At 39.5% G+C, this 15,379-nt stretch overlaps 1 protein-coding gene and 2 non-coding genes across 16 annotated transcripts in view; all 3 read right to left on the bottom strand.

The window, feature by feature from the left end:
- Positions 1–15,379, bottom strand: part of CNOT1 (CCR4-NOT transcription complex subunit 1) — a 59,765-nt gene that overhangs the window by 17,211 nt on the left and 27,175 nt on the right. For 8 of the 14 annotated variants that reach the window (XM_030024949.2, XM_030024955.2, XM_030024951.2 and 5 more), the window contains exons 17-30: positions 13,891–14,041; positions 12,325–12,526; positions 11,786–11,932; positions 10,535–10,659; positions 9,412–9,698; positions 7,985–8,063; positions 6,481–6,711; positions 4,993–5,133; positions 3,898–4,077; positions 2,707–2,823; positions 2,259–2,369; positions 1,617–1,694; positions 1,121–1,298; positions 480–610 (exon numbers count right to left, since the gene is read on the bottom strand). In XM_030024949.2, coding sequence (XP_029880809.1) covers positions 480–610; positions 1,121–1,298; positions 1,617–1,694; positions 2,259–2,369; positions 2,707–2,823; positions 3,898–4,077; positions 4,993–5,133; positions 6,481–6,711; positions 7,985–8,063; positions 9,412–9,698; positions 10,535–10,659; positions 11,786–11,932; positions 12,325–12,526; positions 13,891–14,041 — 2,158 coding nt within the window. The remainder of the gene's footprint in view (positions 1–479; positions 611–1,120; positions 1,299–1,616; positions 1,695–2,258; positions 2,370–2,706; positions 2,824–3,897; positions 4,078–4,992; positions 5,134–6,480; positions 6,712–7,984; positions 8,064–9,411; positions 9,699–10,534; positions 10,660–11,785; positions 11,933–12,324; positions 12,527–13,890; positions 14,042–15,379) is intronic. The other 6 variants (XM_030024953.2, XM_030024958.2, XM_030024952.2 and 3 more) reach the window with 3 other exon arrangements.
- On the bottom strand, positions 3,240–3,378 carry LOC115346667. The gene has a single exon (XR_003925194.1). It is a non-coding gene; the product is annotated as a small nucleolar RNA SNORA46 (small nucleolar RNA).
- LOC115346668 lies at positions 13,429–13,564 on the bottom strand. Its single transcript, XR_003925195.1, has one exon. It is a non-coding gene; the product is annotated as a small nucleolar RNA SNORA50 (small nucleolar RNA).

Here is a 15,379-nt window from a genome sequence, read left to right as displayed (position 1 = left end):
TGTCACAGCTTGTCTACAGTGCAGCACTCCTATGTTCCACATGCAGCTATTACAATATCAGTTTGATAATTATAAAACTGGGACATACGACCATTTTTCTTCCAAAGTTGCAGCCAAGCACAATGCAAAGACTAACTTAAGAGCTAAGTTGCTCTTAAGGAGCAGAGAAGCTCCTTTTAAGCTTGAGTCCTGATAGCAACTATCTCAACCGACACTTATTGCCAGAAATAAACTGGATACTAATGTAAGTGTCACAGCAAAGAATCACTTGACCATGTGAAATTTTGTTAGCTAATATAGCTACTAGCCACCCCTGAAGTTCTCCATTTCATTACTTGTTAGCATTCACCCTCCTCATTACTTTTGAGAAGTGGCTCTCCAATAGCTTCAACTTACCAAATGCTGCTCCCACTAGCTGAGATGTGGCAATACTGGTGGCAAGAATTCTTTTAGCAAACCAAATCAGCTCTAAAACTTACCGTCGGATTTAAGGTAATATGTGGAGCCAACCCTCCTAAAGAATAGACATTGATGTCATGATAACTGTACTGAGGCTGTGGAGGAACCGTGGCTGTACAAGTGGTGCTGGTAGCTGGAGTTGTAGAAGCAGCTATAGAATACAAGAATGTTTGTAGTGAACCATTACTGAAGAGCAAATGCTTATAACAGAAGTATACAATTCTCATTTAAACCAGCAAGTGACCAAGAAACAAAAATTTTGCAGTTCAATCATGAAGCCTCCTAAACTTATCAAGCAATTTTTATTCTCCATTTTCCCAATTAGTATCAAACTAGCTTCAGCACATATTAACAGAGCTGTTTGTTACAACACAGTTTAGCCCCTGATATCTTGTTAATAGATCATCCTGCTTCACTCCCTTCTAAGGAGTAGCTAGCTAAACACAGCATGTGTAAAATTAGTCCTCAGAATAGCTTCCACTCCCTTTCCACCTCCAAACTCCGTACACCTACTTCTGTTACAAAACTATCCAAGTGCTCCCAAGCATTCAGCAATGTTATACCAGCGTTACGCAGCTTCACATTTTTCTTTGCAATAGCATAACCTGTCTTAATTGAACTTCTATAGTGTGGTTCTGGGTTCTATATGAAAAGTACTTACTAGTAGTTGTGATGGGTGGTAGCTCTTCTGGCTGCTTCACATCCTTCTTTGGAGCAGACAGCTGCTCATCCAGATTTTTCAGACGATCCTTATCTTTCAGGAGACTTCCAGGTTTCAGCTCATTGATGTCTAGTGCAAGATTCTTGCAGAGCACCTCAATCTCAAACTTCAGATTCAACTGCACAACAATTCTAGTTTAGGTTATGTCACAAGGAAAATACCCGAAACGTTTACTGGGCCACTCGACTCCCAAGCTTCCCATTCTAACCCCATGCCTTTTAGAGGCTTTAATAGTGACTGAGGATTAGACAACTATCTTGCATGCCGACCTCACAGGAGAAGAGTTTCATCCAAGTTCTACCAAATTAAGCAATGCCAAATTCTCCCCACGCTAAAGCAGCAAGAAGCGAAATTTGGTCCTTCACAACATCCTTCTTGACCGGTATTGTCAAGAAAACCTCACACTCAGTAGGTATAGAAAAGAAAAACAGTTTACTTTTAGATCATGTTCTTGATGTAGCTCAGCTAAAACATTCATAATGGCCATTGTCCATGGGTTTGGAGGCCTGAAGACCTAAAACAAAGAGAAGAGCAGAATTACACAAACTTCTTAAATTATTTGAATAACTTATGACTGGAAATTTTTGATATGTGAACATGTGTGCATACAGCTATGGAAAAGTTTGTACAGGTGCACTTAAGGCTGAATTTAGTATTCTGACTGGAACTAGATTAGGAAGCTAGCTGAACATTAAACTAGAAACGCAATGACTTGGTCCTTCTGACAGATCAGTTCTATGTCAAGCAGAACTGACAAGAGTTGACTAGGGTCAAAGAGGGGCAGGGAGAATTAAAAAAATAGATCCTAGAACCACTTCAATGGCATCCTTCCGTTTCTCAACAGAGTTCTATTCAGGGATACCACAGTACAGTTCAGCTCAATTTAGGCTGCAAAAAAAAAAGGCACAGGCCATGTACTTTCCCTCAAAACAGAACTCCTTCACTTTAAGCCCTTATATCCCTTTTCTTCCTCTCCATGAAATTCAATCAGTTATCACTTTGTGAAGAAAGCTAATTACTTTCTGCAATACTTATTTTGCCACTTGAGCAATAACTCTGTCAGCACAAAGTCACTTACCACACTCCTGACACTGGATTCTAAGACTTTGGCAACAAATGGCACTACATAAAGCAATTCCTGCTGTCCCTTAACGTATGCTTCCAGTAGTAGCGATTTCACATCCAAATCCTGAAAAATACCATCAACAATTGAAAAGGCGAAGAGGGTGGAGAGAACAGCAAGCACACTGCAAAAATTCCACTTAAACACTATTTCCTTATAGGACATACTGGCAAAGTTAAGTCAAGATGGTCCTTGAATTTTAGACTGCTGAGCAGCAGTTACTTTTTGAACAAAGATTTATAGATATACATTTTTACATGGGATTAATTACTTTATTTGACAAGAACTTAACTACTAACTTTTCTGATATAAAAAAATATTTATAAGTCTTAAATGACCCACTCTGGAATTATACTTTTGTCCTGGTTTCATGCCAAACAAATCTGTAAAGACAGAAGCTCACCGTGTGCAAGATGGGCTTATTTTTAGCCAGCGTAATCATTCCCAGCCAGTGACCAAGGTTCTTCAACAAGGAACGGTCTGAGAAGTTGGCTGCAGCTTTATCTGATGTCAGTAGCACCTAATGAAAAAAAGCAACTTGAGCAACAACTGGAAGATAATCAGATTCAAAACAAAATCCAACAGCTGATCTGACTTAAGATGTAAAGTTTTAGAACATTAAGTTCTGAGCTACTGTCACATTACAGAGATACTCAAGAGCAGTCTTTGCTTCAAGGCAGCACCCCATAAATCTGCCCTGTAATGATTTCAAAATTCCTTTCTTTCAAGAGGATCAAAAAGCATTACACTTTTCCAGACCTCACCATTTACTGTGTCAAGATTGTTACGACTACTCACTGAGTAAAGTGTAACTTGTGAAGGCAATGCTTCCTTTTAATGCTTCATCAGACCTGAAGGCTACAGTTTGCACTTCTTGGGAAACCATTTAATTCTCACTTCCAGACTTAAATCATGTCACAAGTATTCTGCTGTTAGTTCTGTTCCTTAGCTTCAGAGAAGCATCAGCTGAACAGAGCAAGGTCAGCTATGCTCTGAAGAGCCAGGAGATTCTTTTGCACTACAGCGTAACCCATGGTGGTCAGGAAATTCCACCAACAGGTTTAAAAGTAGTGCTTGCTTGACAAACTTGTTTCATCCACTCATCTCTTCTGGGCTGCCGCTTCTCCCTCCTCCTCCCCATCACATCATCTTTGCCTTCTAGTGAATTTTGGTTGTTACACTCCCACTTCCTAAACCCTCCCCTTCCCCTTTGTTGTTCTTTGACCAGAAGAGCAGAGTGTGGTTTTCTTATCTTTATACTTTCCCTGCACAAAAGAACTTAAACCATAAGCAATTTTCCCCTAGGTTATAATTTGCAAGCCTCACACAAATTTAGAGTCAACCTACATAAATGAATTCAAATGCAGATTTACCCTCTCATTATACAATTTGAATTAAGTCTTTGGTACATTCCTGACTGAAACCAGAAGAACCCTAAAAGTAACTTGTTAGTTTAACTGTAAGCTAGCAAGTAGATTTTTGAATGATATTCCATATTTGAAAATCAGCACCATAGTAAGCAAGCAGCATGAGGAGAACAGCATGCTCCTAAACCTTTAAATCTACTAAGTATTAGAAAACTTGTGCTACTCACCTTGATATTTCTGTAGGTTTCATTCAGAACCATTTTATTAAACTCTGGATTCTTAAGTGTGTCAAGGAAGTTTGAATATAAGCTGTGAAAATTAGGCTCAATACTGACTCTCTTCATCACAAGATACTGTGATACCCAAGGCATGAACTCTTCTTTCACCGTTTCCTTCAATTCTTCAACCTGTCTCCATACCAAAGAAGAAGCACGCCATAGAAGATATAAGAAGACGACCAAAAACTTTTTGGGTCAGCTCTGACCATCACAGTCACAGTCAGTCAATTGCTTTTAACACAAAGGTTGGGTTTGTTTTTTTTTTTTTTTTGTTTTTTGTTTTTTTTTTTTTTTTTTAAATAATGCTTTGAAATCAGTGTCTCATCATCCAAAGATATGGTCAACCAGTAAGGACTCAATCAAAATCAGCAAGGCATAATAGTTTACCTCTCCCCCACTTTTCAACTTTTTACCAGATAACTGCAAAATACATGTCAGCATTTTACATTAAAGCCATCTGTCCACAAGACAGATAGCACTGGCTGCAGCAGTACTGCAGATTTCTACTAGTTCAGAAAAAATTCCCTGAATTTCAGCTTGAAATACAAGAGTCCATCAGCTTAACCTTGCAATATTAAGTGGTACCCAGCCCATTTACAATGTGAATTTTTGTTCAAACTTGTGTTAATGTTTTTCAGAAACTTGCATTAGTATTTTTCAGTTCTTTCAAATGACAAAAACCATCAGAAAGGACTATCCAGTGGTTATTCTGGGCATCTGCTGGACATGCTTTCCTGAAAACAAAGCATTGCTGACATGTAATACGTTAGTATAAACGATCTGGCTACACAGGAACAAGGAGACTTGTAGGAGAAAGCAAGATTAAAAACAGCTATCTTTTACCCATCTCACCTTTCCCTGAAAAATTGTATCTCTGAAGACATTCAAGCAAAAAGTGTTGGAAACTACTATTTCTTTACAGTGTGCTCCCTCCTAATTTTCTGCAAGTTGGAATTTCTGTAGAAACATCATCACCCACCACTTTAGAACGGACTTTCAGAAATACATAAAAAAATAATTTTACTAGTGTTCTTCCATACTTGCCTTCTGTGTCATATTTGACTGAGACAGATTATTGAAGATGAAAGCAATTTTTTCCTGGACATTCTCTGGAGGTTCCACAATTCTCTCAGTTTGATCTGTTGCTACTAACAGTGTATCAATATTGGTAGTATTAATAGAAGGCTGGAGAGAGAACAAGAAGTTACGAATAAGACACTACACAGAGGCAACACCAAAAGAAACTTTTGCTCTGTTCTGTCAAGCAAAAAAAGGAATTGAGCTTTATCAGGTGACATCTACAGTCTCAGATCCATTTTCGGCAGCACTCTAACAGAGCCGCGTGATTTTCTTTTTTTTTTTTACTCTACAAATGATGATCAATACTCAGCAGAAGAATGCTGCTGTACAAAAAAACCTCTAGCATTTACATTCATATATAACAGGTGCCACTGCAACGGCACCCATTAGGCTAACAGCCTGCATACCCTATTAGCCTGGAGAAAAATCATAGTACAATAGTGAGTGGTACATAGTGCAGTAGCGAATCTCCAGAAGCACTTCAGTGCTGATTTGGGAAGGAGAAATCCCACAGGTTTGTGTCTGAAAAAGCACGCCAAATGTAAGTCAACAGAATGTGACCCATGTCCCTGCAGCTGCAAGTCTGAACCCAAAGTCTTTAGCACCTGGTACACTGCAATTAAGGGGAAAGCAGATAGTTTTAAATATCAGTCATGACTTGAGTTTAAAATTGGAAAATATAAACACCTCAAATTAACAGCTATCTACATGATATAATCAGGTGTGAGAGAAATTAACAGCTACAGTATGAACTGTCCCCCACAGTTTGTTCACAACATTTTCAGCCACCTTTGGCTTCCGCCTCCTTGAATTTGAAAAGCTTCTTCTAGGAGGGCTATACAAAGACAGTACTGGGAAGCAAGACAGGCTTGACTTTACAGTGCATTACTTATCACACAGTAACAGCTCTGTGCATCCTCAGCATACATTTGGGACCAAGCATGCCCCAGCACTTTCTGTGGAATAGCCAACGTTATCAATCTGTCAACCCTGTAATAACTTTGACTAGCAGTTCAGAGATATGTTTACCTAAGTGACTAAAGATTTGAAAAACCTAACGCAGTTAGAACTGGTAGGTCAAATGTGATTTAGTGTGCAGTAAGTGTTCTCAAGCCCCAAGCAGAATAGCAGCTGCCAATTATTTCAAGACTCCTACTGCAAGTCATTAACAGAAACAACGGTTCTGTAAGTGTCCTGATAATTAAAGCCTTAATAAACACATTTCTACATGACACCCTAGTAATTCTATAGTTTCATGATCAAAAATGCCTTCCCTACAAAAATGCTGGTCATTTGAAAAGGTTATATGCTTTAGACATAAAATATGGATCACAGTTTGAAAACTTGTAGTATAGAAGTTAAATTGGATTTTGTCTCCATGTACTCAACACAGATCAGCAACTTAACTCCTTTGCTACTCCAGTAAGGACACTGGAGTGACAGAATGCTTACCGGCACGTCTTTCTTGAAGCTGACTCCCGTTGGTCGGGTGATTGTAATGGTTTTTGCAACAGTGGTGGTGGTTGAGGTGGTTACTATAGTGCTGACTTGGCCAGCAAGAGGAGCTTTTGCTGGAACCTGGGCCTGGGCCTGAGCCTGGGCAAGTGCAATACTTCCAGGGGTGGTGATTGAACCCTGCATCTTCACAGGAGGATCTCTGGATTGCTGTCCATATTCTATGTACTAAAATAGGGTAAACAAGCACATACAAAAGTTCACACACAGCAACAGAACTACAGTCTGAGTTTTAGCGTGAGCAGAGTAAAGGTTTGCCAACAATCTTTCAAACACTTGACACTAATGCCCTTAAGGGAATCTGCAAGACAACTGAACACCCTTATAAAGCCTGTCTTGTCACTATTTACTTTCTTATTGGAGAAGAGCCTCAAGCTCTACCTCTGACCTCAACAGGCTGACCAAGTGTCAAGGGGCTCTACATACTTAAAATTTTACAGAGCACTACCCAGAAATCCCCATCTCTGCAGGCCTGGGACAGCAGAGCAAAAGAGGGGCAAGAGCACAAGAGAAACATGTGATTATGAAGAACCTTGTTACAAAGCAGGTTAAGAAGTCTTCCGCAAGGACTCCTGCAGCTACATACAAACAGTCAAGCCTGAAGTTCACAGTGAATAAGCAAAAGCACAGTTCTGAAGTGTCCAACTAAGTTTTTACATCCTCTAAAGTAGCTCCATAGTAGAAAGGAAGTTTCCTCCCCACCATAATACATTTACCCAGAAATCTGTAACATCAGACAACATACTATCATTTAAGGGATATGGTCTGAAACCTGTTAGTGAAACACACTGCTACTGGACTTCGCAGCTTTGGGTAGATGGCCTCTCTACCTTAATGTTACAGCTAAACATTTTTCCTTATTTAGATTATGTTCTCAAGCCCTGCCACTGGCATTAGCTTTTCTGTATTTCCACCAATGAAAGTACCTTCAAGGCAGACACTGTATGATCACCACTGCTTTTACTCCTTGGACTACACAGTATTTCCATTACTCTGATCAGAGCTTCAGGAATGAAGTTTTTCTCACCTTCATCTGGATTACTTTAGCAGGTTTGAGTATGAAACTGTATAAACCCAGTTGAATGCCCTCTATTTTAGAAGAGAACTCCAAATCCTTACAGGACTGGAACATGAATGCACTGAAGGCCTTTAAAACCTTTGGCCATGCCCATGTGCACTGGTTGATCATGCAGGTATATTCAGGCAGTTATTTCAACATAAGCAACCCTAACAGATTTATGGAAATAGAAGAGGTACCAGATAACCACCATCACCTGTCCCCCCCATCCCATGGCAAAACCTAAGAAAAGGCATTTGATTATGTGGATGTACCCTATCTAAAATTGTGACAGCACAAACTATTCTTCCAAAGGAAAACAGGAAATTGCTCAAAAGAATCTGAAATCATAGAAAGCTAGTGTGCTAATAAGAACACACTCACCTCCTGTAAATGATGTGGGAACTGTATAAAGTGACTAATAGAAGCCAAGTGCTGACAATACTGGGGATAGTCCTTCAATCTGTCAGACAAAAATATGCATTAGTCAGAAACATAAGCCCAGATCAAAAACAGTATTACAGAGAAATACAAATATAACACTGGTATGTCATTCCCATACCACATCACAGAATTACTTCTGGACTGCTTACAGCAGCTGTGCTATAAACAAAGCATTTTCTACAAAGTACTTTTTGTTGCAAAACCCATTTGAAATGGATTCATTTAACAGCAAAACGCAAGGTTTCTTCACAGCAACTCATCTTATCCTACATCTTAATACTTCTGACTGAGCACACAATTGCTTTTATATTCAGTGTTTGCAGTAAGATTATTGGGTAAGTAATTTGTAGTCTGGCTCAGCGCATTTTAAACAGCAAACCAGACTGCCCCTAACACCCAAGACAGAAGCTTCACCTATGCACAGCAAGTATTATAGTTCCACTTACGAATGCTAGACACTGCTACTAGTCATTGAGACTCAAATCTTTAGGTCCCACTTAAAAATGGTTCTTAAGAGGAGTAAGATGGTGGCAAAGTCTCAAGTATGTCTGCCTTAAGTGTCTTCAGTCATTCTGTTCAGCTAACTCTACAACACAATATCCAAGCATGAATGCTGCAAGCAACAGCTTTTACTACAGATGAAATACTGCAGGGCAAATGAACTATAAAAGAAGAATAAGGACAGAAGATAACATGCTCCTTATGAGTCCACACTTCAGGTCCACACATTTCTAGTTATTAAATTCCAGGAAGCTTTCTAATACTTTTCAAGTTCAAGTATCTCCTTGCAGAATGGAAATTTTTCCCATGGGTGTACAATCCTGCCTACTATGGCAGCCTGCCACGAGAGTTTCCTCTATCTGCAATCCATTCAAAGCTTTGAGAAAGCACTTTTTTTTGAGCTATTTCGCCATACTTGAGATTTCTGTGTAAAACCAAAGTCCTAGAGCTTAGTTCCTAGCCAGTCTTTCAGTAATGAATAGTGCAAATAGCACTCCATTAGAATGCACCTGTAAAGAGTAATTACATTCACATTCTAACATTTCTAACAAGCTGACAACTTCATCTAACTCAACATTTCACTGAATTTTTTTTATAAACAAAGTCCACTACATAGTTTCAGTATCTCAGTTTGTCCCACATTTATACAGGTACCACACCGAACATTTTGATTTTAAAAGTCAACCTTTAACTAGCATATTAGCACATTTTGTTTCAGCTCAGCATTATCACTAAAGTAATCCTGAAGGTGAGATGTGTAAATTTATAACACATATAAGCAATCTTGTACTGCATAATTAGAGCAGGTTCAAGGTTAACAAGACATTATGTGTACTGTTACAGGTATTACCAAAAACCACACTCACCTATTTTTAAATCTATCTAGTGCAGCAATACCAAAATAGTACATTTTGGATGCAAAAGGCTTTCGTAAGGCTTCAAGAACATAGCGCAGGGCCAGGCCCAATGCCATATAAGTAACCAGTCCTTTCTCTATTATCCCACCAAAGAGGCAGGCTGTTATGTGCAGCTCTTTATCTGGGTACTGGGGAAAGAAACGGTATTCCTCAAACAAGTTCCTCAGCATACAGTTAAACACTTCTCGTTCCCGTTTAATGTTGGAGTCCTTAAACCTCTGCAGCATTTCTAAGACCTGCAAAGAAATTGGAAATTATTACCAACAGATTTGCTTTATTTCAGCCCTTCCACATCTTCAGGTTTCAAGAGTGCTTGCAACCACTAAGGTAAATTGCACTACCACGAGCTAGACTGCATAACAACTGCCTCAAGAAAATATCATATTAGCCAGCAGACTCTACATCACTACAACGAGCTTCCTCTTCAGACTTTTGTTTTCTCCCCTTTCAAGTAACTGTCTTCACAAAACTTTTGTGACTGCCCAGTCCATTGCTTCAAAATTAGAAAAATGAGAATCTTCCATTATTTATAACCACACAAATATATTAAAGTAAATTTGAAGTACTTCAAAGAGCAAGCACATCAGACTGATAATTACTCTCATAGAGACTAACCAAAATAATTATCAAAGCTCAGAAGGTAGAACTTTGGACACCTTTATATATTTAGAAATTGTAGCCATTTTTAGATACTTTAAAAACAAATATATTCAAGATAAGTATAATTTATACAGACTGTTTAAAGGCACACTTTAGCACTTATTTGAACATACAAGCTTCCACTCCACATTGAACTCTTCCCACTTAGCATCATTTTAGGAGCATTAGTTAGACATCTAAGGTCTTCAGTCCATAGAAGTCAAAGCTGAGTAATGATCAGCTGCAAATTTACTCTGAAAGCATGCTGCCTTACAAATATACAATTTCAACCAAGCAAAAAAGCAATCCTGCAAGCATCTAAAACTAGCCCTTTATTGTTTTCCACTAGAACTAATACACGAAGGAATAATTACTACCAACTTTATAGAAAACCTCTGGACAAGTAATGCAACTGCTACAGAAGGGAACTCACCTCATCTACAGACATGGTCGGATGTGGTGGATGGTTGTAAATACGCTGGAAGTAGCTGTTTGCCTCATCATCTATTTCTTTGCTAAAGTGCTGATTAGCCTCTGGCCACACCTGAGATAAGTCAGCTGTTAAAAGACAGAAGAGGTATCATGCTCAGAACAACTTCAGGCAGTCAGGATTTCACCTAGCCCTTTTCAACTCTTCTGATCTACACAAAACCTGCTAGTTCTCCTGAAAAGCAGGATATTTAACCTTTCCAGTAGACAGGAATTGTGATTTAAAAATCCGTTTTCAGTATGTTGTATTTATGCAAAAGAACTGAATCCTAAGATAGAATTAACCTCATACTGTTGTATTCCTAGAACCCACTGCAACCCAAACTAACCTCAACTGACACCTAAACTAAATGAATGCAAAACAGACTAGAATAAAGCATGCTATACAACACTAACATGCAGACAAACTTTCACACAAACTTTCAGGCCAGCCAGTGAGCTTCAAGCAAGTTTATACTGAATGTTGAAGCCCAAAAATGGTCACTACAGCCACGTCCACTGCACATCTGTAGAGATCAGTAACTTTGTTTTTATGGAGGAGCTATCAAAGGAGCCAGATGTAATAACAGCAATGCGGAAGGTTTAGCATATGGCTATGCTTCCTAAATGCAACATTTGAGGGCTTAAACATTTCATTGTAAGCATACTTCAGAGGCATAAATGAGTTTACGATAATGGCTCAGCATTAGGAACCAAATTATTCCTTCCAAAAACCACCTTCCCACAAACTTTTGTTAGTCTTATTTGTATCCAATGTTGCAGTCTAATTCACTGCTTCACCTGTCAAGTTCTCTGCTGCAACAGGACCTTACCCAGGTAGCTTTGTTTAACCTTGTTACAAAACAAAAAACACCCTCTTACCAGCTGCATACAATTCTCTGTAAAGAGCAGGACAACACTTTTGTTCAAAACACAGCACAACAAAAAAAAGGACACAAACACACTGTTCATGCAAATCCATAACATGTTGTATTTTTATGCTAACAGCTTGCTTTTTTTTTTAAATTCCCCCCAGGCCACTTGGTAAGCTTTTAGTATAGAACTTTAGAAGCACCTTTTTCAGACTAATGGCATTAATACAAGAGCCACATTTCTAACATTTACCACCTACAGATCCAAGCCTCCCCTGAAGGAAATGCAGATTAACTGCAGACCACAGTCACACTTCACAGCCACAGACAACACTACCACTTACAAGGTTTCATCTTACTCTGCTGGAATGTAGGCTGGTTCAGTCCAGATGTGCTCAGCTTCCTTTGCACGAATGGGTCATTGTTCACCGCAGGAAGGCCCAGGGCTCCAGTTCCTATGCCAGTCAGGCTACCCGTAGTAAGACCACCTACCGAAAAGCAAGCAACTGGTCATCTCAGTTGCACCCTTCACAGTATGCACTTATCAGTCCCAGCACTTGTCACTTCCAAGAACTCAGAGCTATATAGCCTAACTGTCCAGTATCAAGCAGTTTTATCTCAAGCAATTCTTCATCTCTGTCCCAACCTAAAATAATGCCACTAAAATCTGTCAAAACACTCACCCTCTTGAGTCTCAAACTTTTTACCTATTGCAGCTGCAACATTCTGAAGTGCTGTTTCAGCAGTGACCTAGGAGCAAGGGCTGTGTAATTCCCTCCCACACGACACACAGCTGTTTGCCCAGTATTTCCAACCACAGCAACGACAGTGCCTTAGCTCTGACATGTCAAAAATACAAACCACTCCACCCAGATAGCAGTACCTGGAAGCTGTGAAGAGAGTCCTCCGATGCCACTGAAACCTGTTGTCTGGTTTTGAGTGGAAAGAGGGGGGAATGCTTTTGCTGGTGACTGAGGAGTACTGAATGCAGAGCCCAAGTTTGGAGGGAAGCCTTGCATGCTCTGGGTATGAGGAGCAGCTGAGCCACCTAAACTAAGAGATGCCATTCCTGCAAGCGAGTCAATCTGAATGAAGAAAGGAAGATTATACACAGACATCCATAAACCACAATCAAGCTGATTTTTGGCAGGTTTTGTATAGAAACAGCTACATATCAAAACATTCCTGAGAAGAGCTTTTCTGCATGGTTAATTTAAATTCTGAAGTCATCCAGATCACCCCAAAAGATTAGCTTGTCTACAAAATGCAATTTTACTTTTTCTTCTACATTCCCATAAAATCCTATTCCACCAGACACTTTACAAAAAGGCTGATTGTTCCATTGTCTCTAGTTAAGTGTAACACAACAGTAAATGCTTATAAGCAGCAGCACATAGGTATTTATACTAGTTTATGCTCTGCAGTTTGCAACCTCAGACCTTACCCCACAACTTGCAAAGGCTATTTCACATCAAGCTTACAGAATATTTTTGACTGTCTGAAAGATCCCATTATGTCCACTTTTCACAGCTAAATACCTGAATGCAGTCTTCAATAAAAAGCATTAAGACCTGGGTGATGAGTAGGAGGGAAGGCACAATACCAGCTAACAAAGCAATAAGTTAAAAGCTCCTGACTAGGAACAGCAGAAAACTGTGTTATCTACCCAAGACAGCACGACTACAGACTAACATCTGCTGCTCTACTTATTCACATCAGTTATTTGCAGCAGGTTGCCAAGATATTTAGTACATCTGATGAGCAACTTCAATAAAGCAACAATTTACAAGGAAACTGCTCTCTGTAGTTTATGTAATCTACTGATGCTTCAGACATTCTTAAATGCTGAATTGCCACTATATCATGTGAAAAAAAACTTGTCACCACTTTAAAATCTGCCATTGAATGTTAACTGCTAGAAGCAAAACTTGTCTGTAATGTGTTGCTCCCAGAGGAGGAAGGGATGATGAGTGGCAGGGAGTAACTTAAATGTACCTTGTTTTTAAAAGAGCAGTTCAGTTGAGAGCTGAAGAGCCCCAGTTATAACAAGTCCTTACGCTCTAGCACTGTTGCTTGGCCCGTGAAGCTACAAACAAGACACATCAGGTTCAAAGGCAGTGCTTAATTCTCAAAAGTCTTAGTAAATTTTAGCACTTTAAAAAAACCCTCAATTATTTTAAATAAACCAAATCTCTATCCCTCTTCAGTGCTCCCATCCTGCTATACTTCAGTTACTTCTTAGAGACATTTGTGAAGTGAACAACAGTTCTGAACTACAACCCTCAAGCATTATTCTGTAGTTACAAGCAAGTTATCTAGACATGCAAGCATAAAACTAAGGGAGCCAGATGATGTTTTACTTAGTCCTGCTGAAAGAGCTCAAATAGTGTAGCAGAACTAATGCTAAATCAACACCAACTTCTCAAAATGCAGCATGTTATTTGTCTACCTGTACAGGAGAGATGGCATCCAAGCTGCTAGCACTGGGCGGGCGTCCTTTCGGCATGACTCCAGGTGGTGGCTGTCTAGCCTTGTTCATGACATTACTGCAGTTAGCTACCATGGTGAGGATCGTCTCTGACAGCTCCTGAGAAACACTCCTAGAACAGAGAAGTAGGATAGTGAGCCATATATCATTCATGAAACTAAGGCCCCTAACTTATTTGGTTTTTCCTACAGAAACTGGGGCCACACTTCACAAATAGAAGTCACAAAACAACCCCAGCAGAAGCCACATTTTGTTATTTGCAAAACTTGCATTAGAGCATGTCCCAAGAGAAACAGCTATAATTAAACAGAAAATTTTAAACTGTGGTTCTAAAAATTAACCTCAAATAGAATATTCCTTTGTTTTCAATAATTCAAATACTACTTTACAGTTACCCCAGCAAGTGATGACTTACAGAAAGCAGGGGTATGTACCTACATGGCTCCAACAGTCCTTGGAAGAGCAGACTATCTACAACAGTCTTTATCTGCTGATGTCCACATTATGGGCTATATACAGCTCAGCCTCCTGAATAACACACAAATGATGCTATGATCCCTTGTTCAAATCCACTCCTTAAGACTCCTTCCTATCCCCAGACTTCACCATTCATGACGATTCCCATTCTGAATCTCATTCCATACAATGTTTCTCCAAAAGAGGAGATACAACATGACTAAAGCTTGGGTTACACAAAGACAAAAAACAATGAAAGGTAAATACCATCACCTGCTTCACTAAAATTCATCTGTCTATAAACTGAAAGACATGCTTCACACACTAACATTAAACCAAAACAGAGACAGGAAGCCAAATTATTCAAGAAAATTATAAACAAAAGCCAACAGAAAACCCAAAGTCAAGCATGAACACATTGCACAATCGAGAGCAGTCAGTACCTCTTTTCCAAAGTATGCCAGATCTGACTGCCAGGTTCCCAAACTGGAAAGAGAGCCAGCTCTGCTGCTGACATACCTAACCACAAACATACTAACACAACATTAACATTCTCCTTTCCGAAAATACAGCCGATTATTTATGGCTCTCCTGAACTTTAGTTCTACCTTTTTGGTGAGGACAGCTAAAGCAGCAGATTCCTTCCTGTAATGGTGCAACTATACCACACAGCTTTGTTACCCCTGTCTGGAGATTCCTCATTTTAACTCAATTTTCACAAGCTTTTACGGCACAGCTGTTGGGACAAGGGGAAAAAGAAAGAAAGAGGAACCATCCTCATGATTAAGGCAGGAAAACAAAGTGCAGATCGATCAGCCTTCAGCTTTGGCAAGTATCCCATTACAGGCTACACAGAGTTAAGGGCTTCTAGTTGTTCTCCAAAGCCAGTGATCCACTACATAGTATGGGTAAAACCTCACTTAAGACAGACAGAGGAATCTGGGGAGATAACATGGATGAGCAGGTTTCCATACAGGGGAACAAACACTTTATC

This window comes from Aquila chrysaetos, chromosome 9 (assembly GCF_900496995.4).
Source record: "Aquila chrysaetos chrysaetos chromosome 9, bAquChr1.4, whole genome shotgun sequence".
NCBI classification, from domain to species: Eukaryota; Metazoa; Chordata; class Aves; order Accipitriformes; family Accipitridae; genus Aquila; species Aquila chrysaetos.
The sequence above is the reverse complement of the archived record's forward strand: the minus strand, read 5'-3'. Positions and strand labels throughout refer to the sequence as shown.